At 40.4% G+C, this 25510-nt stretch overlaps 1 protein-coding gene across 1 annotated transcript; it reads left to right on the top strand.

Annotated features, from left to right (window-relative positions):
• Positions 1 to 523: 523 nt before the first annotated feature.
• On the top strand, positions 524 to 16998 carry SRI (sorcin). Its single transcript, XM_047095755.1, has 8 exons — positions 524 to 629; positions 1603 to 1686; positions 3796 to 3865; positions 11206 to 11249; positions 12050 to 12197; positions 12463 to 12576; positions 14017 to 14075; positions 15672 to 16998. Exons 1-8 carry the CDS (start codon positions 579 to 581, stop codon positions 15696 to 15698), a joined length of 597 nt encoding a protein of 198 aa, XP_046951711.1. The 5' UTR covers positions 524 to 578; the 3' UTR covers positions 15699 to 16998.
• The last annotated feature ends 8512 nt before the right edge of the window (positions 16999 to 25510 follow it).

Below are 25510 nucleotides of genomic sequence, written 5' to 3'. Positions count from 1 at the left end.
CGCGTCCCCTAGCAAGAAAACAGGCCGGTGTTCAGTGAAATGTGCAACGGCAAACCAAAGGGTCGCTTGCACACAGTTCCTGAAGTTTATTCCTGTTTTCCAAGGGCGTTTTCTTATTTTGATTTTCCAACGTCTCCTTCCCTCACAGGCATCTAAGAGCTGTCCTAATGCATCCAGCTCCTTCCCTGCAAAACTGCACTCCACTTAGAGCCGGGCGGCCCAGACTAACGAAGTTGGTTAAAATGTTCAAAAGTATCAGAATATAGCCGAGTTAGGAAGAAATAAAGAACCCCCGAGGCACCGTACTGGTGTTGGAATGTGCCATTCATTTCGCAGGGAGGAATGCCACCGGCGTGAACAGCGTCGCAGGTCCCAGGCACTTGCGGGAACCTGGCTTGGGCGCGACCCCGGCACAGGAAGCGCGGAGCCACGCGGTGCGCACGCAGAGGGCTGAGGCGGGAGCTGAGCGCCGAGCGGGAGGGGGCTCCGGCGCGCGTCCCCCGCCGCCCGCGTGGTGCGTTCCGGGGAGGCCCCGGCGGGAGGGCGAGGGCGGCGGCGGCGGCGGCGCAGTCTGCACCATGGCGTACCCCGGGCACCCTGGCGCCGGCGGCGGGTACTACCCAGGCGGGGTAAGTGCAGCCCGCGTGGGCTGGTTGCCCGGGTGCGACCCTGGGACACCGCGGACGCCGAGAGGCCACGCTGGGCCACTCTGCCGGGACGGCTCCGCGGGCGCCTCCCGCCCCCACCCCAGGCTTCTCCCTGCCCGCTGCCTCGCCCCAGGCCGCTGCCCTTCGGCCTCATCCTGGGGCTCCCTACTTCTCCGCGTCCCTTCGCCCTGCGGGTGGCTGCGTGGGGCCGAGGCGCGGGTGGGCTTTGATCTAAAAAGCCCACCCTGTGACTTTGGGACACGCGGCGTGAAATTGTGTAAATTCGCTTCCTTCCCCTCCGGGTTTCCCCTGAGAGCAACAGCCATTTTAATCTCGAATGGCCCCGGGATCCACCTCCCATCTTTAAAAGAAAGTAGGTTTAAAAGAGAAGTTGGGGAAAGACCGCTAGAGTAAAAGCCTTCCGGGAGGAAGGCCGCCTCGCTGGGCGCCTGGGATGTGCGTCGTCGTGGGAACTGTTTCTGAAAAGGAATGTTCCTTCGCCGCGCCTCCTCGCCCAGGTGCTCGCCGCCAAATAGCCTAACCGAGACACCTAAGCACGGCCTAGGCTACACCTGTCTCACAATGCTTCAAAACACCATAATCGTTGTAAAAGGAAAAGGAAGACAATTCCGAGCTCTGCCCTTAAGTTGCTTGCCTAGGCTGCATTTAATCAGTAACCTGCAGGTTAATTGGGATTTTGAAAGTTGCTTCGCTCATGCAGATGTCACTATTCGGGACATCTCATTTTGGTCCAAGCTGCCAGTTTTTACACTGTGATGGAGCGGGAATGAAAGAAAAGGGGTGGGATGATTGCAGTTAGAGCGTGCTGGTGGTGGGGAGGTGAACCATGGATGTGAAGGGCCGGCATTTGCCTAGCTTTGCACAAAGGCATTCAGTGGTGAAAGAATAACACTGGATTCAGTGGGATGATGCTTTTGTGTTTGTTGTTTTACAGTATGGAGGGGCTCCCGGAGGGCCTGCGTTTCCCGGACAAACTCAGGATCCGCTGTATGGTTACTTTGCTGCTGTAGCAGGACAGGTTAGCTTTTTCCGTTAATATTAAAGAATTGTCAGAGTCTTCATTTGTATTAGCTGTTGTTAGAGTGGCATGGAAAGAAGAACTCTCCTCTGGAAAAGAATCCCTTTGCTTGTGGAAAGAAAAGAAGAGAGAAAGAATGAAGTTTATAGTCAGTTACTTATTTCTGCATATTCAGAACAAATTAGGACAAAGTGTTACCTGTATTTATGTTAGTTCACTTCAAGACTAAATTTGTGATTGAATTAATGCCAGAATGAACAGAATAAAGGTCAATAAATATACTGTGAGGATCTGTAAAGTAGAAAGATGTTTTTAGAACGATGAATTGTCAGGGTCCATGGTGGTTTACAGAGAATAAATTCCAGATCTGGTGAACACAAACCCTTGTTAGTACGGTTTACAGACATGTGCCAGTAATCATGTAGTTAGATTCTAATGGATGCTTTCTTTGGATTGAATTTGTTAATCAATTACCCCCTGAGGAAATAGGTACTTAAGTTAAAAACTTACCAGCTTCAACATAAGAAAGTTACTTACTATTCCCTTACTATCAGGAAGTGAATCTTGTGCACAGTTTACTTTCTCTTTGATGCTGATGCTGTTACTAGGTCAGCTCTTCCATGTCCGTATAGGGTGTTGTGGCTTGTTGACCCAGAGAGAGAATTAAGGTGGGCTCCTGGAGACCTTTGACTTCTCTATATTGTGTGGTAGGACAGGCGATGGTGTACATTGAGGAAGGACACTTCCCTAGCTCACCACGCCGCTGTGTATGGTAAATTCACTGCTGGTAGAACCCAGTCCTCTCCAGAAGGGATGTTTGCTCTTTTGTCTTGGCATTTACCTTTGTTTTGATCAAAAGCAAGAAACAGCACAGTCTTAATGTGAAGAAGCTGTAGAATATTGTGGGATAAAAATTCAAGACCGCCTTGCAGAAAAGCATTCTAAGAACTATAGTTCAGGAAATTGAATGGAAAATTGAGTCCAAAACCGAAAGAGCTTCCCTTTAAGTATCTGCTTAATCAGTTAATGATCTGTATCTCTGAAACCACAAGATGGCAAAGCTCAAGACTTGTGTTCTTAGATTGCCTGTGCCTCCAGCCCTGTAAGTGACCCCACCTGCTTCGCTTGCAGCAGCCTGGGCCTACCCCTACATCAGCATAGCCATTGTCTTTCAAATTATTGATCCTGCTCTGCACTTAGAAGTTACAATCCTCATGGACGTGAGGGATTTAGGTATTTTATTTTTAAATCCCTAAAAACAACATATATCTAGTTGTGAACTTGGTTAGCCAATAAATAGGCACTGGGAACCTGTATCTTCCAGATATAATTGTAGTTCTGAAGAAAACCATTCACCTCATCATAAACCAAGGTGATCACAAAGGCCTCTGTTTTATCCAGACTTTTCATGGATGTTAGCTTTGTATGCTGCTATGCCTTTACCACCCCCGCCCCCCACAAAAAAATAGCTAGAAAGAGGAATAAGACTTTAAAGCAACTATATAAATAATTTTAAATGCTTAAATGGCAGTTTCCTAGCTCAGACTAAAAGAAGAGTAGTTCAAGACAGAAACTAATTTCATTCACACATTAAAAAAAAACTTGTGTATCAGAAGAAGAAACTGAATTTACCTCAGTGTTTCATTAAAAAGACCAACCTTCCGCTTGAAAATTTAATCCCAAATCTAACTGAGGAACTTAGAGGAATGATGAGAAGATAATGTTAATACTAAAGTAGAGGTGTAAGCAGCTTTCCAACCTTGTTAATTCGTATGTAATAATTATTTAAAATAGAGTCTAAAATTGAATGCCCACTTAAGTATCACGAAATGTATTTTGTTTGTTTGTTTATGGCCCTAAGTATGCATTTGTGGAAGAGGACTTAACTATTTGTTTCTCTTTCATTATTATTTTTGAAAGTAGAATTGGGAAAGGAATGCCTATGTTTGGAAGGCATTCTTTTTTCCAAAAAAAAAAAAAAAGGTCTTACGCATGAAAATGCTCATTTTCTTTGTCATTGCTAAAATAATATACTGAAAGTAAACAAAGAACTAGAAGGTACAAATCATTATTGTAATTTGTCTTCCTATTTTTTTTTTTTTTCAAAAGGATGGGCAGATAGATGCTGATGAATTGCAGAGATGTCTGACACAGTCAGGCATTGCTGGAGGATACAAACGTAAGTTGACAATCCCACAGTACTCTTCTGTTTCGTATTTTAACTTCCTTATGATTATAGCCTCCAAGAAAATTGGGCTTTTCTGATCCAGCATAATTTAGAATTTCAAAAGCTAATTTTGGTTGTTTATTATCACAAAATGTGAATTTGAAAACAGCTGTTAATAAATCATTCTACACTACCTGCCCATTTAGCGGGTCCATTGGATTTGGAACCTTTGGAAGCAATGAGATGGGCAGCGTGGTCTCCTTCACAGAGGAGAAGGTGAGGTGCTGAAATGAAATCTGCTAGGTCAGGTGTCATTAATGGCAGGCGCTAACATTTACAACTGACCATTTGCCAAGAGTTGACTGTCCTGAGGCTGATGGCACTTAGGACTTTGAGTGCCTGGTCCTGTGCAGCTGCTCCCCAAATGGCCTGTCCTGCACTCCTAGTTCTGAGTGGTCAGTCCTGTCCCGCGTTCCCCGCAGTGGCTGGTCCCCACCCCTGGTCCTCAGGAAACCGGTTCTGCATTCATGGGCTCTGAGCATGCTGCTGGCAACATGAGCGCTTGCCATGACATCCCCCAGGTCTGTCTTCATTTCTCTTTCTGCTTCAGAGAATGTGGGCAGGCTATGTTGGAAGTGCCCTTCCTAATTTCTTAACTCTTTGCACTAGTCTTCCTTCTGCCCTCATCCTCAGTTCTGCCACCTTATAATTCAGTGCTTACACCACCTTCCTGCCTTTTGAAAGAGCTCTTTGCCATGAGCTACAGATGGGGAATGATTGCAGAAGTACTGCATCTTATCAGTGCCTCTCATCATCCCATGTACATCCCACTTGCTTCTTTTTCAATCGGATCCTGACCCTGACAGATCCATAAGGTAGAAAGTAGTGTCTTGACTTGCTAGCTTCTTTGCCTGTTGTTAATGGGGACAAAACATCAAATCAGAGCCTTAGCTGTTGGTAAATTGTGAATTAAAATGCTCAAACTACAGGGGTGCCTGAGTGGCTCAGTTGGTTAAATGTCTGACTCTTGGTTTTGGCTCAGGTCATGATCTGTTGGTTTGTGAGTTCGAGCCCTGCGTCAGGTTCTATGCTGACAGTGCAGAGCCTGCTTGGAATTCTCTCTCTTTGCCCCTACTGCGTGATCTGTCTCTCTCAAAATAAATAAATAAACTTTAAAAATAAAATGCTCGAACTAGAAGTCACACATGAAGATTTATAGTCGCATTTTCTTTGACTGTTTGACATGGCATATTTATTAGATGGCTCTCAAACTATTTGCATTTCTATTTTTATCCTTTGTATTATATGACTTAAGTATCCTATTAATAATATTTCCTAGTTGGAGGAATTAATATGAAAGAGGAACCGTTTGCATTTCTCATTTAATCTGGTCCTAAACAAAAGAAGCACTTTCTAGATTTGGGAATTTTTTTTTTTTTTAAGTGTTGTAGGGAATACATTTAAAGTGTTAAATGTTAACCTTAAGCACTTGGGGCTAGTGAACATAGCAGGTTTAATAGGGTTTATGAAAGTGAGCTGTGTAGCAACATAAACTATTACTCTGTACCCTTTCGGTAGAAGAGGTGTGGCAGGTTTTAAAATCTGACTAACGAATGGGCTATGTATCCTGGGAGAACAGTCCTTTTAAAAGTTTCATATGAGGAGGCGCCTGGGTGGCTCTTGTCAGTTAAGCGTCTGACTCTTGGTTTCAGCTCAGGTCATGGTCTCATGGTTCGTGGGTTTGAGCCGTGCATAGTTTCTGTGCTGATAGTGCAGAGCCTGCTTGGAATTCTCTCTCCCTCTCTCTGCCCCTCCCCTGTTCATGTTCTCACTCTCTCTCAAAATAAATAAACTTAAAAAAAATTTTTTTTAAATTTCGTGTGAGAAAATCATGTTTAGTGATGGCCTTAGAGCAGTGAGTTATAGGGAAGACATTTCCTGAGTCATCAGAGCCATGTGATTGAATTAATTTGCTTACCATCCTCTGGTTGTGGAGGTTGCAATAAATCACAAAACCATCCTGCTTGTGAAGTGTCACAGTGAGTTTCATGATACAGAAATTATACAGCCATTGGTGTTTTTTAAATCCAGCTTCATAACCAAAAAGTACAGGTGGAGGTGGAATGAGGAACAGAGAGTATTCCAGCCTAGTTCCTACAGTCATCTTCTCCAGCTTAAAAGGAACCGGTCATACTGAGAAGTGGAGTTGATAAGAGACGTTGCTCTAGTCTGTAAGATAGTAATTCAGCTTCTTTTTTTCCCCCTTGAGTGTAGCTGTTACTCTATGGTAAGGCTGAGAGAAACAACTGAAGGTAATGTTTTCCTGCTAGGTCCATTACATTTTGGATTTCTACTAGAAGAAAAGATGTATGAGGCATTTTAGTAGAATGAACAGGAGAAGGGAGAGAGTAAAAATAAAATTATCAAAGACTCTTAAAACTATTTAAAATAGAATAGCACTAGTAAAAGCTATTTCTTGGGACACCTAGGTGGCTCAGTAGGTTAAGCGTCCAACTCTTGGTTTTGGCTCAGGCCATGATCTCACAGTTCGTGAGTTTGAGCCCCATATAGGGCTCTGCACTTAACAGCACAGAGCCTGCTTCGGATTCCCTTGTCTCCCTCTTTCTTTGCCTCTCCCCTGCTCACACGTGCTGGGTGTGCACATGTGCTCTCAAAGTAAATTTTAATAAATAAAAGCAAACTATTTCTGGAGAAAAATAAAATTAAAATTGAGCAAGAGTTTTCCCTACCCAAACTTCTGTGACATCAGTGTTCTAGTTCCATTAGAACTGTCTGGAATAGTGAATTTTCTGTCATTCACTTTTGTTGCCTGCCCATCACGTTCCCTCTTTTAAACCCTTCTCACAGGGGCCCCTGGGTGGCGCAGTCGGTTAAGCGTCCGACTTCAGCCAGGTCACGATCTCACGGTCCGTGAGTTCGAGCCCCGCGTCGGGCTCTGGGCGGATGGCTCAGAGCCTGGAGCCTGTTTCCGATTCTGTGTCTCCCTCTCTCTGCCCCTCCCCCGTTCATGCTCTGTCTCTCTCTGTCCCAAAAATAAATAAACGTTGAAAAAAAAAAATTTAAACCCTTCTCACAAAAGATGACCAGATTTTTGGGCTTCCTGACACATCCTCTAACCTGTTAGTTTCTTCTTCTAAAATTCTTTGGTAGCTCCTTGGTACCTGTAAAACAAAACCTAAACACCTTAGTAGGAATTCAAGATCTTCTAATGTAGCCTCATCAAACATACTTCCTCCCACTTACTTTGCTTGGCCTGAACTTTCCTGATTCACTTTGCTTATACTGGTCCATAGCTCTACTTAACTGTCCCCAAATGTCCCTCATCTTTCCTGTCATTCAAGGCTTGACTTAAATGCTGCTGCTTCTGTGAAGTGCTTCTTAGTAGGAAGGAGCCTCCTGCTCCTCAGTACTTCCTGGTACTGCTTACTGTCTCCATTATGGTTCACCACTCTCTACCTTGATTAGAGTTGCATGCATGTATGACTTCTCTTTTCCTTAGACTGTTAGCTAGGGCAGGATCCAGTTTTTAATTTGTATCTCCAATGTTCTTGGTATCCTGGGCCCTGTACATAATGAGTACTTAACAGGCATTTGTTGAATTAATGAGTATGGAAGATTTCCTAAAATGGAGAAAGCATAGCTCTGTACCCTTATTGGTATTTTGACTTATGATTTGTCTTAAGGGATTATACAGTCCTTTTAAGTATCCGTAAAAATGAGATTTTATTTTTAAAAACCTATCCTGCGTATACTGGTTGAGGGGAGTGTATAGCTGTCTACACAGGGATGAGGGGTCCTATCTATTCAGCTGTCTAACCAACACATTTTAATGGATATCATCATGTGCAAGGTCCCAGGCTGTGCACCCACAAGTGGTGCCTGTGGGACACAGTGAAAAGTGCTGGGATAAGTGAAGTAGAGAGGCTGTGAGCCCACATAGGAGAGGCACATAACCCAGAAAGTGGTCAGGATAGTTTTCCTGGCAGAACTGATGCCAAACTGAGGAGAAATGAAAGTCAAGCAGAAACCAGGCAGACCAAGAAGTGAGAGGGATAAAGGGCAGTTGTGCCCCAGGCAGATAGAACAGCATGTACTAAAGACCCACAGGTAAGGGGAAACATGTGCATGTGCAGTCAAAGAACTGGGAGAAATTGGCCGTGAAGATGGAATGTGAAGGTTGAATAAAGAGCAGGAAATTAGCTGGACTGGGAATATATGCATATGACTTCATATGCCACTTAGGTGCTTGGACTTCATCCTGACAGCAGTGGAACATGTCTACTGGGTTTTGTATAGAAGAGCACATACTGTTCTGGATGTAGCATAAAAAACAAATTGGGGGGCATGGGTATGGGGGGTGTGGAGCACGGGGACTCAGGGACACCTGTTACGTGGCCAATGGAGTCATCAGATGAGTAAAATACTTCCTAAACCAGGGAAGTGATTGTGGAACTGGAAATGGATAGGTCCTAAAGCAATTTAGAAGGCGATTGAGGGGTGCCTGGGTGATTCAGTCAGTTGAGCGTCCGACTTCAGCTCAGGTCATGATCTCGCAGTTTGTGAGTTTGATCCCCACATCATGCTCTGTGCTGACAGCTCAGAACCTGCTTCAGATTCTGTGCCTCCCTCTCTCTCTCTGCCTCTTCCCACCTTGTGCTCTGTCTTTCTCTCTCAAAAATAAACATTAAAAAAAGAAGAAGAAGAAGGTGATTGAATATCAGGGGACAGGGAACTGGGGACACTCCCTGGTTTCTGGCTTGGGTGACTGAGTGGATGGAGATGTTACTTGTAGCACTTGGGACACAGGGAAGCTGTCTGCCTTACAGCCCCTCAAAATCCTTGACTTAAAGTCAGACACAAGTGGATCTGCCTCTTGGTTGACAGGCCCTCTAGAGCATTGGTTCCTAAACTTGAGCTGTGTCAGCATCACTGGATTGCTGGGCCCTGTCCTAGAATTTTTCATTTAGAAGGTCTGAGGTAAGACCGGAGAATTTGCATCTGTAACAAGCTTCCAGAAGATTCAGGTGGTCCAGGTCCACCAGCTGTTTTTATGTGAAAATAAATCACCTGGGGATCTTATTTAAATGCAGATTCTGATTTTTTTGGTGTAGGTTAAAGGCCAAGATTCTGTAATTCTAAAATGTCCCAGATGATGTTAACATGGCTGGTCCAGGAATCACACGTTGAGAAGAACAGTGGTCTCAACCTTGGCTGCTCACTGGAATCATTGAGAAGCTTTAAAAAAAAAACAGTCATGCCTTGGTTCCATGCTCAGGGATTCTCATTTAATTGCTCTGTGGTGATGGTGACAATACTGTATTGTATACTAGAAAATAGCTAAGAGAGTTGATCTTAAAAGTTCTCATCACACAGACAAAAAAGTTAACTATGTGAGGTGATGGATGTGTTAAATAACCTAATTATGGTTATCATTCTGCAGTATGTGCATATATGAGATCATTACATTATACACCTTAAATTTACAAAATGTTATTTGTTAATTATATCTCCGTAACACTGAGGGGAAAATAACTGTTCTGTGGTGCAGCCCCAGTACTAGGATCTTTTAAAGCTTCTGGGTGATTCTGATAAGCACCTGGGATTGAAAACCATTGGTCTAGATCAGAGAGACTTCGTGCCTCCACACAACTTAAAAGTCAGAATGAAGAATCAACCAACTCTTTCTCAAAAGTGTGTAGAAGTGTTGCTTCCTGTCACCTCAGAGAACTGTGTCTGTGGATTAGATGGAGTTTGAAGGGCCAAAACAGAGATAGTCCTCCACCTTTTATTTCATGTTCCAGAGTGTGCCAAACACAGGAATCTGTTAAAAGTGGGAAATTTATAGTTTATACTGTTTGGAAACACTACAGTACTGAGAGTTAGCTCAGATGTATTTGAAATTCAGTTTGTTGGAGATAAAAATGAAGCTAGTAAGAGCTGTAAAAATGTTAGTTCTGTGTGCCTCTCAACAAACTTGCAGAATTTATGCCAGCTTTGCCCACCTGACCTTTGTCCCTTCTGCCTTCTAGCCTTCTAGCTTCTTTGTACCTATATATTTCCCCAGTCATTGATTCTCATGAACAGAATGGAAGACGCAAGGAATTTTTTCTTTATATTTGCTAATGCTTAGGTAGGTCATCAGTAGGCCCATTAACTAGTAAATATATTCTAGTGTGTTTTTCTAAGTGTCGTATAGAAATGTCCTCAGAATATATTCAAGCTGTACAAAAACTCAAAAGGCTTCCGAATCGTGGTCATCACTGAATTGGTCATTATATCGTATTCCAGAGTGCTCTTACTTAACACTGTTCTAGCAAGCATATTTATCTGGTTTCGTATATAAACTTACTGTATATAAAAAGGTGTCATAAGCTATATGAGGTAGGAGGTAGTTCAGTGTGTGACATTAAAGGGGAAAGAAAGGTAAACAAATGAACTAGTGACACAGAACAAACAAAACCAGCAATTGATAGTCAGGAGTAGAAATGTAGTAACCCTATCTTCCCACTCACCATGGTGAATATAATAAATTATGGTTCATTATGGTGAATTAAACTCACTATATTACAGTTTCAAAGGCAAAAAAGTATATAAAACTTTTTTAAAAAGACTATATTAGCGGCAGTTGAGTGGCTCAATTGGCTAAGTGTCCGACTTCGGCTCAAGTCATGATCTCACAGTTTGTGGGGTCGAGCCCCGTGTTAGGCTCTGTGCTGATAGCTCAGAGCCTGGAGCGTGTTTCAGATTCTGTGTCTTCCTCTCTCTGCCCTTCCCCCGCTAGTGCTCTGGCTCTCTCTGTCAAAAAAAAAAATAAATGGTAAAAAAAATTTGTTTTAAGACTGTATTATAGAAAATGTATGCCTATCTAAGAACAGAGATAATTATTACGAACTTCCATGCACCTGTCACCCAGCTTCAACAATTATCAGTGTGTTGTTATTCTTAGTTCATGTGTAATCCTGTCTGTTTTCTTTTGAAGCTCATTCCAGATATCTTAACATTCATTTCATCTACAAATAACTTCAGTATATACTTTTCTAAAAGATAAGGACATTTCCCTCACCAACTTCAAAGCCATTATCATACCTAAAAATATTAATAGTACAATGCAATACTTTTTTTTTAAAGATTTCTATTAAAGTTATTAAAATCAAATTTGGGTTCTGCAAGGAATCCCCTCTATCTGGAAAAAATCTGCTTCAAAACTCCCATGTTGTTTAGCGTATAAAAATAAGATTGTGTAAATAAATAGTCATTTTCCTAATTAATTTGAATGTATGCAATATAATATGAATTTTTGAAACTATTATGTGCTTTTTTTGATTTAACAGCTTTTAACCTGGAGACTTGTCGGCTTATGGTGTCAATGCTGGATGTATCCTTTACTTTGATTGATGTCTAGAGTGTTTTTTTCTGATCACCCTCCCCCCCAAAAAAAAAATTCTTCCTAAAAGAATTTATCTAGGAATTAATACCCAGTAAACACAAGGTGACAGATGACCACAAAAAAAGTTTTCTGAAATCATTAGCTTTTAAGATGTAGTTTGGTGTGAAAAAGGAAAGGAGCTCAGTAAATAGAATGTTGGTTCCTCAAGAATTCAAGGAAGCATCAGAGAACACCTATAGAAATCAGAGTGGTCTGGCAAGGTTTTTTGCTTTAACAGTGAGCTATGCATGATTCACACCTGACCTTCAGGCGGTGGAATTTCTCACATCACAGTTACTGCACTCAGGTTAGCTATTGGTGACCCTGCAGTGCCTTTCATCCCACCTCATTTTCCAAAAGTGAAAACCCTGGGTCTGGAAGGGCCCAGCAAAGGAATGTTAAAGCCAAGACCCCAGGACCCTAGCAGCATCGCCTGGGGCGCCAAGAAAGTGCGGCACAGTTCCAGGAACTCTTGTTTTTTACATGTGGCTCACAGTGGCCACGTTATTTCATTGTAATCACCTCACATAGATTATCTTTATCCCACAGTGGAAATACGTACTCAGCTTTTCTCCCTAGGCCCTTCTTATTATCTCATTGGAGTATGTTTTTATTATATCACACTAAGAAGAACATACAACATTTTTAACCTTTTTAGCAGAAAGATCATTATATTCCCTTATCCTTGATCTTGAATCGTTACAAAATGTTGCAAAATAAAGGTACTCTAATCCTTGATTATAATTCAGAGAGATATGTCAGGCACAATGGGTTTCAATGAATTTAAAGAACTCTGGGCCGTGCTGAACGGCTGGAGACAACACTTCACCAGTTTTGACAGTGACAGGAGTGGAACAGTGGACCCTCAAGAACTGCAGAAGGCCCTAACCACAATGGGTGGGTATGGCTAACTCGAGCCACCTGGTCGGCATAATTCTGTGTTAATTTCTAAAACTAAGTGCTATGGGAAGGCAGTTTCTGATTTCTAGAAGAAGTGTATATTCATAATTAAATACATAATACACACATAGTTGCTAGTGTGTATTCGTAATTAAAATGAGTGTGCCCCCAGTCTGAAAAAAATTGTGCTTGATTATTTTCAACTGTCTTCTTGTAATCCTTTCACGTTATTTTTTTCACTGGGTGATTTTCCTTCCTTCAGGATTTCGGTTGAGTCCCCAAGCTGTGAATTCAATTGCAAAACGATACAGCACCAATGGCAAGATCACCTTTGATGACTACATCGCCTGCTGTGTGAAACTGCGAGCTCTGACAGGTGTGTTCTTTGAGATGGTGTCTCTCCAAGGGCCAAGAAGACACAATTTGCATGACATTTCATTTTCAGTGTTCTGAACTTCTTTCGTCCCTGATCACTCTTTCCACCCCCCCCATTTCAATGGCTTTTTTAACACTGCTATTAAACCTATCTAGCAGAGTAATTGTGTTTTTTGTTTTTAGAAATTCTTTCAGATTAGTGGTAATCTGCCATTAAAATAATCTTAACTTTCACAAAATGTTCCAAAATATGATAAGCTAATTTGTGCACTTTTGATCAGAGTATGAGTAGTATTCTGTGATTTCTCCCTATAATGTAAATATGTGAAGAGAGTAAAATTACTCATTTGTAGCTCTCTTTCCTAAGTCCTCTTGTTGGAAAGCAATTTTAAATGGTAGTCATTTAAATGGTAGTGATATTAAATGGTAGAACGTACTTCTTAGATGAGGCTATATTAGTAATCTCTACTTTTCTATCCCCTCTTTTTCTTTCTTTTGTATATTTGTGTTGTTCCAGTCTTCTCTTTAGTCTTTTTTACTCTTTTTAAAATGTGGTTTTGTAATTTTTTTTTTTTGCATCCTAACAAAAATTTGAGGTCAGTTTTTTTAATTTAAATTCAAGTTAGTTAACATACAGTGTAGTAGTAGTTTCAGGAGTAGAATTTAGTGACTCATCACTTACATATGACACCCAGTGTTCATCCCAACAAGTGCCCTCCTTAATGCCCATCACTCATTTAGCCCATTCCCCCTACCCATATCTCCTGCAGCAACCCTCAGTTTGTTCTCCGTATTTAAGAGTCTCATGGTTTGCCTCCCTCTCTGTTTTTTATTTTTCCTTCCTTTCCCCTATGTTCATCTGTTGTGTTTCTTAAATTCCACATATGTGTAAAATCATATTACATTTGTCTTTCTCTGACTTATTTCACTTAGCATAATATACTCTAGTTCCATCCACGTTGCAGGTAGCAAGATTTCATTCTTGTTGATTATTAAAGTAAATTCTTTTCAATAGCACAGAGCTCAGATAGGTGAAATATTTTATTACAGCCCGTTTGTCATATTAGGGACTCCCATCTATCCATTTCCTAATTAAACATTATCTGTGTTATTAACAAGTTTGAAATTCTGTGTTTTCATCACAACTAAGTAATGGCCTTGGAGGTCACATGGCTTTTACTGACTTTGGGATAAGATGCTTTCTTCCAGCTAAACATTGAAAAAGATAGTTGACTAACTTTTACATTGTTGTATTACTTTGTTGTTTATTAAATTTATTCATGTTCATTGTAGTTGGCTTCTTTGCTGTGGTCTTTTGTTTATGTTAGCTGGTTTTACAACTCACATGTTTCTACAGTTTGAACCCAATGCCAAAATAAGTAACTATTGTGATTTCAGATGTTACAAAAATAACCATAAATTTTACTGTGGTGTTTTACAGACAGCTTTCGAAGACGGGATACTGCTCAGCAAGGTGTTGTGAATTTCCCATATGATGATGTAAGTCTCCATAAATTCACAATTGGGCATCCCTTTTGAAGTTAGCCATTAAGAGCATCTTAAGGATGCAGAGTAATGAAGGATTAAATGATCAGGAGTTACCGTTCAAAATTTATCAATTTCATTTATTAGTCTTACTCATAGACCACTGTTTGATTCGCATTAAAAGACTTGGTTCAAAGCCCAACTGGTCTCACTTGCTGGTGGGGTCACTTAGGCAGGTTTCTTCATTGCTCCAAGACTATTTGAGGAGAGGAAGTAGTAATGCCTTCTTCCCTGGGCTGTTGTGAGATTTCAATCAGAAATGTCCCTGAAAACACCATGCAGATGTTGCTATTTTTGGCTTCATTGAATAAATATCTCAGTCACTGAGGAGTAAATTTAACAACTCCAAGCTGTACTTGACACACCCATGTTCTTCATTGAGGCTATAAAGCACAAACTTAAGTTGCAATTTAAAACAATGTATTTACTAAACAGCCACACTAAATGTGATAGGACAAGGCAAGGCCATGTAACCAATGTGAACATAGCCAGTTGTCATCTCTGATGGCATTAGCTGAATACACATAACATAACTAGGGAGATGCTTAGTTCTATTTTTTGGTCAGCTATGGACTTTAAAAAATTGCTTTCAGAATAGCAGTCACTGTGATAACTGAAAGTTCTAAAAAAAGGTTTCTCTGCTACAAAATGCAAGGATGCACATATTTTCAGTTTGGCAGCTGCCACAGTTCAGATCATTTAAAAACGCTTATGTGTAAGTATGTTTATTTCTTCTGCTTAAAGGTGTGTTTTCATTAGTGTGTATCAGTGTCTCGGGTGACAGTCCTGCCATTCTTTCCAAAGATGGAAAAGCAGCCTATGGAGTGGAAAGCGCATGGACTTTGGCCTCCGATGGGCCCTTAGGAGATTTTAAATGTTCCCTTTTATCTGAAAGTGATCATCAGCTTGGCCTTGTAGGAATGCTGTAGGGGTTAGCATACACAGTGCCTCACTGGTGTCGGAAGAATGAGAAAGAAAATTGATAGAAAAGCAGAGTGTTGGTGTTTATGGTGAAGCAAACGTTTCACAGCAAATGCTGATGCCTCTCAACTTGGGTTTCTGAATTGCAGAGGAAAGGTCATATATTCCGTTTCTGGGTATACACATACTTGCATGCTAGGATTTATTTGCAATTAAGCAGATTTTAAGGGCATAACCTATTTAAAAGGTGCTGGTGCCAGAGCAGTGGGGTACTACTGTGTAGTTTGGAGGTCCTCAGGTGATTTAACAGTATCAACTGTTATTTCTGAGTGGGTACCTTTTACCATGACCATTACCATTTCTAGAGTCTGAGATATTTGGAATTTTAAATATTCTTTATCCATTGAAGTAGTCTGCTTTCTGTAAGAAGAGAAACCCACTCGATTTTCTATTAGACTTCTTCCCCTACAAACATGAACCTTTCTATCATGTACTTTTATTTTAGAAATGGATGTTTCTTGATCCATAATTCAGTTTAGGAAAACAAAATGTAAACTGCCGAAAAATAAGCTAGGGTGTATTCAGTGCCACAATGTGTGCAGGGTAACGTGGACTTGGTCTCTCTTTCAGTTCATTCAGTGCGTCATGAGTGTTTAAATCAAGAGGAAGCTGCATGAACATAACCGACATTCCGACTGGAGTCCTCTTTTGCCTTCACCTTCAGTAACGTGTGTAACTTGCATCACTGCTTTTCCTTAAGGGCCGTCATAAAGGTTTATTACTTTATGTACAACTGAAGTTTTTAGTATTGATAATAAATTCTTTGGAATTTTCCTAATACAAGATCGGGTCTCTTATACCATTTAGAACTTCGTGGAGCCATTGTCAGTGATGCCTTATTTTGTTGCTGAGCCTCTTTTATGTAAATTTCAGCATGCAAAATGTTTAAGGCACATTATGTATTTTTCATTGTAAGATACTTTAAAATCTTCCCATCAGACTATATTGTTCTTATCTTTCCTAGAAGAGATTTTACATGGTATTGAAGGCCTTATGTGTGGAGTATTCTTATCATGTAAATGATTTATACCCTCTTGGATGCAGGAAAAAAAAACAATGAAAAACCATGATAATCCATGTCAGGCTTCACCTTAGTGTAAACTTAAGAACAGGCTTTAAGGCTTACACATTTTTGATGGCCACACAATTGGACAGGGAGCATGAGTGATTATTTTCTGCCTCTTTAACACCTGTTGAACCATTTGAGTGGCAAATACTATCTGTCACCAAGTTTTTTTGTCATCATCCACCTAGACCTTTATTAACTGCACTTAAAAATCTTGTAAATTATGGGCTTAACTATGTAAAAAAAGAAAACTGATGGAAAGAAACCTAAGGGAATATATGAAAATATTAACTATGGTCATTTTTGGCTTATGAGATTCTAGGTGACTTGAATTTCCTTGATAGATTTTAGTATTTTCCAAGTTTTCTATAATGTGTGTGCTTTCCTTCTAAAATCAGAAGATAATTTTTAAAATATTAATAGATCCATTTTGATAGGCCACGCATTCACACTCACATTATAAAATATACACAGAAAAAGGACTGGAAGAGAGGACCAAGATATTGATGTTGCTACCACTGGCAGTCAGGGTCATGAGTTCATTTTCTTCCTTCTTACTATTGTTCCAAATAATCTCTGATAAGCAAGTATTGCATTTATAATGGAAGACTTTTTTTTTAATTTTTAAACCATGTGCTTTTAAGTAGGATCTGGAGTCCAATACTGGCTGTGTCTCTTCCTGAATATGTAAATTAATCATCTCAGATAATCTCAGAGCCTCAGTTTCCCCATCTTTGCAAAGGAGATTAATACTCCATGGGATAGTTCTGAACACGAAAAAGTGTGTTGGTTTAATAAGCACCAATAAAGTTTCTGTTTCTTGGATTTAAAGCTGGTCTGGTTTGCTCTTTTTTGCGAGAGAGCACAAGAGGTGAAACATGATGCGGTTGGCCTATTTTCTCCCTGCCAGCAGAATATCTGTCTTATTTTAGGGCTCCAGTGTGATAGCTACCATTCAGATGATCAATTATTTGTCACCAATGAAAAAACATTTCTAAGCATCTTCAGCCTCATTTCACTTGGTTATTTTTCAAATATTGCTAAAATATATTAAATTTATAAATATTTAGCCTTAAGTATGTCAAGTATTCACACCTGGACTACATATGTGAGGCAGCCTGCTTTATATTACACAGTGTCTCTAGGTTTCACTCCAGATACACTGTTTGTGAGACCATAAAGCTTGGCTTGAGCCTGAGCTTTCTAGCAAAGGGCTAAAGAAGGCTCAGAGGACCAGGAGGCAGAGAACTCATTGTTAAAGCCCCAGTGCCTGCTGTTTGATTCAGACTCACTAGGATCCCACGAGGAAGGGATAGTTAAAGGAAATGGTCATTTCCTGGGTGACCCTAATGTGATAAGGAAGAAGGCCTACACTAGCCCAAAGTTACAGACCATGTTTGAACTATCCTCCTGCTCTGGTAAGTCCCACAGGGTGCTGCATCAATCATGGTTCTGAATTTGCTTTTTGGATAAATGCTCAAGTATTGCAAAACCGTGTCTCTTGAAACATTCAATTACTTCAGTTTTAATTATTGATACCTTGTAGCAATCTCCTGATCTCTTCCACTTCTGCTTTCATAGTGTCTTTCCAAAAGTGTGGAGCCTCGTCTTCAGTATGTCCCCACAGTTAGAACGTTTCCTTCCCCTTGACAAATTTGACATATCCATCCGTGTTCTTCAATTACAGCCAAAGTCTTCATTACAAGTGAATCTCAGGTTGCCTTATTCCTATTTTATGTTGGGTTCTGTGTTTCATTCACTATATACTTCCAGTGTAGTCTCACCCAATTCTTAAAACTGTTTCTTGATCTGTTCTTCTTAAAAGCATCTAGCTGGAGTATGGTCAAGCTGTGAGCCCGAGCTTGACTACTTCAATTATTTAGAGACGAAGTTCCTCAAAAAATGCCAACTCATCTTTGGAAATAATGTGAGTTAGTCTTGTGTTTCAGGAGATTCATGATTTATAAAGTACCTATATGTAACCAGTTTTGACGCACTGCATAGGAATGTGGCTGCAGAAGCTGGATTTATACCACAGCAGCCCTATATAATTAACCACAGTCCTCTCTCCCTTTGAGCCAAAGTGGAGGTGAGACTGCATTTCAGCATGATGCTCCAGGTGGTACTGTCTGTCCATGAGAGGCATGTGAGCTAAAACTTGTGCTATCCCAACTAGACTTTGCTTTTGCTGTTTCAGTGTTCATCTGAATTCTTCTATGCCTAAAATAGTACAAATACAAGAAATGGAGCTATATGTAATCCTAAATTTTTTTAATCTAATAAACATACAAACTCTAGTCAATGACTTCTATTATTCTCACGGTAAAACTACTTTGCGGGTGCCTGGGTGGTTCAGTTGGTTAAGCATCCGACTTATGCTGAGGTCATGATCTCACTCTCCAGGAGTTCGAGCCCTGCATCGCACTCTGTGCTGACAGCTCAGAGCCTGCAGCCTGCTTCAAATTCTGTGTCTCCCTCTCTCTCTGTCCCTCCTGCGCTCCTGCTGTCTCTCAAAAATAAACATTAAAAATAATAATTAAAAAAAAAACAGTAGTCTGACTACTTACAACTACTTTTTTCCTCAGCAGACTATGAGCTGAAGGCAAGGAAACAGCAGGTGTCAAGGTTAAGACCAGAGGATGAAATGGCTCTGTGAGAGACAAACAGCTAGGTGGACCAGTGTTTTAGGCAGTGAATCTCCTGAACCTAAGCCAAGTGCATCCAAGGCCCAATGCTTTAGAGTCTAACACAGGTGAACTTATTCTATTAAATAAGCACCACTGCCCGGGCTCTGGGTCAGGATTCAGGAAACAGATCCATGTTAGGGTCAGAGAGGAAGTGCTTATGAGGATAACGGGAGAGTGGATAACGGGAGACTCCACCTGTCACTCAGCTGAGGAAACTGTCCAACAAAGTGAGCAACCAGGCTTTGCTACAGGATCTCTGTACTTCTCATGCTTCTGAAAGAGAAACCACGATCGGGAGAAAAAACAGGATTAAAGGGAGTCAGGCATCAAAATAACATAAAATCTTTTATTGAAAGTCACTTTATTGATGTTACAATGAGAGTAACATAGAAAACTGTGGTATCTTTTTAGCTTCAGAAGTGAATACAAATAAAATTGTGCCAGAAATTTGAACCTCAAGTTACAGTGACCTTTAAAAACAGTTAAGGTTTTTGTATACCTACAATATAAGAACAACTTGATTAATTTGAACAGCCATAAAACACATCACGCTTGCTCAGGAAAGCAGTTGCCATAAACATTTCAGTTGGTGATTGCCAAAACCCAATTTTTAAAATAGCTTAAGACCTGAAGTGCAGAGGAGCAGAGAGAATATATTAAAATGAAGCCAATCTTAGGTATATACACAGGATTACCTGGTTACCAAAAGTGAAATCATGCCGATAATAACACTTCCCCATGAAGTGGCTTCCACTATCTGTAGATGGACATCACCCCTTAAGATGATGGTTGTGGAAAACACTAGCGCAGACCTACCTTGGCTAACATATAAGCTGCTATGTTTAGTTAGAATGCCCAGTTCCTAAAAGAAGTTGTCTTTTTGGGATGCTAGATTGGAGGGGTAAGTCTCTTCCAGCAAGTTTAAAAAGGACATACGTGCTTAGTTATCCTGAATAAACCTTTTGTTAAGCACTTTAGAAGTTAGTGTTAAAAAAAAAAAAAGTTTCCCATACAAAACAAAGGTGTTGGGTCATTTTTACCCATTAAAAAGACTGGCTGTAGAATCACAGATTTTGTGCTAGATTAGAAAAGAAAGTGGGGTTTCTAATCAGGCAGTGATATACATGTATAATTTAGCAAGAACTCTTGTATCATAACTGAATAAATTATTAATTCATATCAGCACTTTCCATAATGTGTTATCTGGTATAACTTAGCACCGCTATGTTTAAAGATTTGGGGGCTATTTGCATTACTTTAGAGTTTGACCATTACAACACAAAAAATCCACATCTGACACTTTTTTTAACTTGAGAGGAAAATGTCCTTTTCTTCATAAACTCTTTGAAAACTTTACTGATGATTTTGTAAGTGCATTATCTTAAGATTGCTAGTCTCATTGTATGCCTTTTTGTAAAAAAAAAAAAAAAAAAAGAAAAAAAAAAAGCCACCCTACATTTTCCCTGGTTTTGATTTTAAGGATACCTAAAAACATGAAATAATAGTGCCCTGGAGCAAAACTCTGCCAGCCTTGAAGTACGTCTCCATTCAATACAGGTTTTATGAACAATTCAATAGGGACACACTGAGCAAGGGTGACAGGCCCAACATGTACTGGGCCCATAAAGTATTTATAGAGCCAACACTCAGTAAAACTGCAAAGTATACCAGTCTGTCGTAGGCACTCAGCCCCTCTGTCCCCACCACACCCCCAGTGATCACCTTCTGCACACCTGGCTTCTGGGTTCATGTGCGTCTCCATTCTGCTCCTGTGTCAAGACTAAATACCCCGTGACCTCCCAAGGCTCACTACTTTGTATCCCCCCTCCATCCTGAAATATACCCGAAGACCAATCTCTTAGTGATTTCTAAATGTTGCATAATCCATGCCCAGTTGCCAGTGAGAGAAGACTAAAGGTGCCTCTCTTCCTCCTATTCTTCACCCTGTAGTTCTCCCCAATGCCAGTTTAGCCAAGAAGGGACTTACCTCCATGACAGTGAGGAGAAAAGGGCTGGCAAGCTACTGAAGAGGAGTAGGAAGGGTTTGGAAGCATCTCTCAGACTCCATAGGGAGGATGCTTACTGTTTGTCAGGCCCTGGAGATAAAGGACAAAAATGCCAGGCAGGTTTTTGTTTTTGAAGGTTTTGCTTTTCTACTTATAAACTGAACCAGATGGTGCTCCATGTTAGGGGCTCTGACAAAGCCATGAATAAAACATGAAGAGAAATACTATGCCCTGATTTCTAAAGTCCTGCTGTATCTTCATTTGATGAACATCTGGGAAAGCTCCTCTCAGAATTAAAGGCACCTGCCTGCACAGCATATGCTATCAGCATGTGCCCAGAGTTCTAGCACATGCGGCTGTGCACGTGTGCACACACGCATACAGACACCCAGATCGTGGGCTGCTGCCTCTTAATGGATTCATAAGAGCAGTCTGGGCTCCTCACAATCCAACAGGGGAAGCTGTTTATAAAAGTGCTTAGTGCTCCTGTGCCAGGAGGAAACGTGCTGCATCCAAAATCAGAACAGTTTTTATCCATTCAGAAAATAACTGAGGGGAAAAACAAACAACAAAAAAAAATTAACAAGCCTCAAATTAAGCCCTATTCCACAGAAATATCTGCCTTTTGTATATTTTAAGCCAGTAGAATGAGAAATTCACCTTGACTCCATTGAACAACAACGAAAATGTGCGTAGCAGTTTTAGGGGAAAACGAAAGCGAAAGGAAAAGGACCATCAGGACCCTGAAATGTAGATGTTATGCCGCCAGTGGAAGTCAGAACATTTCATGAAAAACTGATGGCAACTTACCAAGTTGGTAAGATGGAATTTATAATACGCTGCCCAAGGGGGCGCCCTTGACAGCAGCTGGCAGTGGTGTCCTAGTCAGGCTGTGGCAGCAAGCGGCTGGCCACCCTTCGTTCCTTCAGTCCACCGAGTGCCACATCTCGGCACTGCCAGCTACTCAGTATCCTCCCAATAAACTACCCTTCCTTTACGTTTAAGTAAAATAAAGTAAAATAGTCTTCTCTTTAGGTAAGGATTTATTATGTTGAATAACATGAGGAAACATTAAAACACTATAAGTTAAAGTAGAAGTACATGACAACAGGAAATGAAGAATGGATGAAATAAACACGCTTGATTTCATAAAGGAGGGCATAAAAATACCGCATTTCCTCCAGCCCATAGGTAACTAAAAAGTAAAGAACAAAGTCCAAAAAAGCAAAAGGTAAAGAGATCTGGGACAATTGACAGTTTAAATTATGCAAATTTGCAAGGGAATCAACAACAACAACAACAACAGAAACGTAAGGCTGTGATGAAAATCAAACATAAATAGTCCTTTTCGGGAAGTGCACAAAAGATCTAATTTTATCAGCAACTTCTTTTAGAAACCCCATCCATCTTATGCACAGAAATCTATACCAGACTGACTTTATACATAAAGACAATTTTAAAAGCCTTTTTAAAGCCAGGAGAAAAAGAAACTAGTATCACTTAATAAACCACCTATCTCAAGTATTTTTGGCATTTCAACCCTACATTTACTTTATTAGTCAAAAATTTTTAAAGAACAGCCCTGGGTTTCTTTAAACTATAGAGCAACTAAGGTAAACTGAAGGCCCTCACTATGCTGTGCTGTTTGAGTGGGTTCCTTTCCACAGACTGCACGTGACCTGGGATCACTTTCCAGCTGAGGGACTCCTGAGGAGGACGCTACTTCCTGACTAAAGAAAGTTGGCTGGACACAGACCGGTAAGTCTGACCTCAGTTCCTTCAGGGGCTCCCTCTTACCCCCACCCCCTTGTTATCATTCTTAATAAAGAGATTTCAATGTTTAAGTCAGAGTTTGCTATACTGCAATGTCTATGGACAAATGGACCATTGCAGGCAGCACGGTTGTCAATCTGAAGTTTTATCTATGCAAAAAACTTTAGAAAGAAAAGAAAAAGGCATACAATGGAATAGAAAGGCCAATGAACCACTCTTCTCTGCTTGGCATCAGAGTTCTATAATTGACTGGGGGCTATAAATATTAGTTGCGTGATACAAACCGCTCTGATGACCTCAAAGTTCCTCTCCAAAATATATTAAAAAGTTCTAATGCTGTGCTTGTGTTTAGTGCCACAGGTCCATTTTCCTGTTTCAGTGGATGAAAAGTCATAAATATTTAGATTTAATACATCTAAATACCAACATGAGTACCCGTATAGGTATTTCTCAAAAGTATCCACTAAGATTATAAACTTGTCAGAGAATTCTGCAAATGGCTGTAATAATGTTCAAACATTCTTAGGCAGATACCCAGAACAGAACATTAAAGCTACCATAAAATCATAATCTTCCTGCAAATAAAACAAATGCTTTTCATTCAGTTCCACCTGAAGGTTATTATCAAGGAGCCTGACTATAAATAACTATGCCTTACAAAAGACATGTTACAATGACTTTTACTTGAAATAATAATTTTCATGTAAAAATAATTGAGAAAGTAAGGAAAGTGTATGGGAGGGAATCTGTTGACAAGTAGCTCCCCATTTGTAAATTCTTTCAAATTAGGGTTTATGTAACCATAACTAGGAAGCATATTTACACAAGGTACCTTACATTCAAATCTATAAACTCTTTCATAGTCAAAATAAATCTTATAACATTAGTATTTTATACACTCAATACCAGAAAATATTCAGTGCACATTAAAGTGATCTTGGTCAAAAGCCACTTTATTTGCTACATCTTTAAATCTGTCTGCCCTCCTGCCCTTCATTTGAGCTACATGGCATCGTCACCCAACACTCACCCAAATCTTAATCTGATGGATCATTTCACTGTAGTATCGACAATCACATCCCTTCCTGTCATGAAAAATGCCATTTACAAACACTTTATAGTTTTGAGTGATTAAATTTCTTGTCAAACATTTTCAAAGACTTTCAGAAGAGAGGTCCGTTACAGAAGACAAAAACCATAGAATATAAAATACTGCCTCTAACATGGCCCTTCAGTTTGGGCATCTAAGATGACTATATGTGAAGATGAAATGGATTTTGACCATGGACACTACTGGGAGAGATCAAATTTAGGAGAATATTTCTGAAATCTTGTCTGCAGATTCCATTCCTCTCAAGAAAAAGGAAAGAAAATGAGGAAATTCAGAAGTACTCTTCACATCAAAGCATTGGATTGATCCCATCAATTTCGGAGTTCACTAGAGTAGTCTTTCCCGGGGAAGTTTTCTTTTAGAATGACAGAGCTGCATTGTAACAGCTATCCAACTTTGGTTTTAAAGAAGGGACTTTAACATAGATTTCTCACTTTTCTATGGATTAAAAAAAAAAAAAAAGAGTTCAAAACGTCAGATCTTTTCCCCTGCCAGCTGTTTGGGTAACTTCACAGTTGCCGCACACTTGTGGCTTTAGGTTTCTTCTAACCCTCTGTGGCCTGTTCAGGCTTCCCGCCCAGTTGGTAGAACCTCCATCACCTTGCTTCCACATCAGTGCGGAATGACCTGTTGGACTCACATCCTACTGATGATAAATATCCTTGATAAACAGTGTAAAAGTTGGTTTTATTAAAACAAGCTATTCATCTTACAGATAAAGGTAGCTAAAAAGTTTTGTCAAAGAACAAAAATTGAGGCCACAAAGGGTTAGTGTCGGCCAGTCGGAAGCTATCAATGTATCAGGGGCCCCGGTCTCACGTGTCTTTGGTACACTTGCTTAAGGTCAGCTGGACGTGCTGCTGAGGGGCTCACGGGCCTCCAGGGTGAGACTAGGCGTGCTCTGATACTGAAAGACAACAGTTGCCGAGGCAGACACTGGCTGGAGGACTCCCAGGGAGCAGCCATCAGCTTCAGAGTGAGTGCCTGGAGGCCAGAGACTGGCTACACTACTGAGCTCCTGCCCCAGCCAATGTGGAAGCCCCAGATTTGCTGGGCATTTTCTTCTCTGGTTCGATTAATCACTCAAGAAAACTGCCTCCAGGCTGTGCACAGCTTAATGGGATATCACAGGTTTTGGAGGACAAATACCAATTACGGAGAGACACTTAGGGCACTGACCACTATATTTACAACATCATCTGTTTATCATCTTTAAAGACCATTTGATGGATGATGAAGATGTGCCTGTTACTGATTATTTTTAGGCATTTGGCAAAATACACTTGTGTGTAACAGTTGCTTTTTTTATTTTAAAAATGTTTACATATGTACAATTGTCCTTGTATGCTGATATAAATATGAAAAGTAAAAAAACAAAAATAAAGATACATGTTTCGAGTAAGCATATGGGATATTGGCCTCTCAAGCTTTAAAGTCCTGCAGAAAAATCCTATATGCCTTAGCCCTGCATGCTAGTTTCTATTATGGGATGTTGTTTCCTTAAATGTGGAAAGCAATAAACAGAAGCTTCATGCACATAGCATTACTGTCTACAATGAGGATGTGCTTCAGAATGTCAGTTCTGAATCCACTACTGTCCCTTAGGAAACTTGCTACATTTGGGTCATGAGTTAATTTTAGTGAGATTTCTACATGTATCTGTCATGCGGATTATCCATTAACATACCGGTACCTTTATTTTTCCATGTTATAGTGTAACATTTCAGTAGTTCTTTTCATGGTTCAGTTAAATCCTAAGCCAATGA

This window comes from Lynx rufus, unplaced genomic scaffold (genome assembly GCF_022079265.1).
Source record: "Lynx rufus isolate CCGP_SWC_20201006 ecotype Redwood Valley unplaced genomic scaffold, mLynRuf1.p SCAF_4, whole genome shotgun sequence".
NCBI lineage: Eukaryota > Metazoa > Chordata > Mammalia > Carnivora > Felidae > Lynx > Lynx rufus.
The sequence above is the reverse complement of the archived record's forward strand: the minus strand, read 5'-3'. Positions and strand labels throughout refer to the sequence as shown.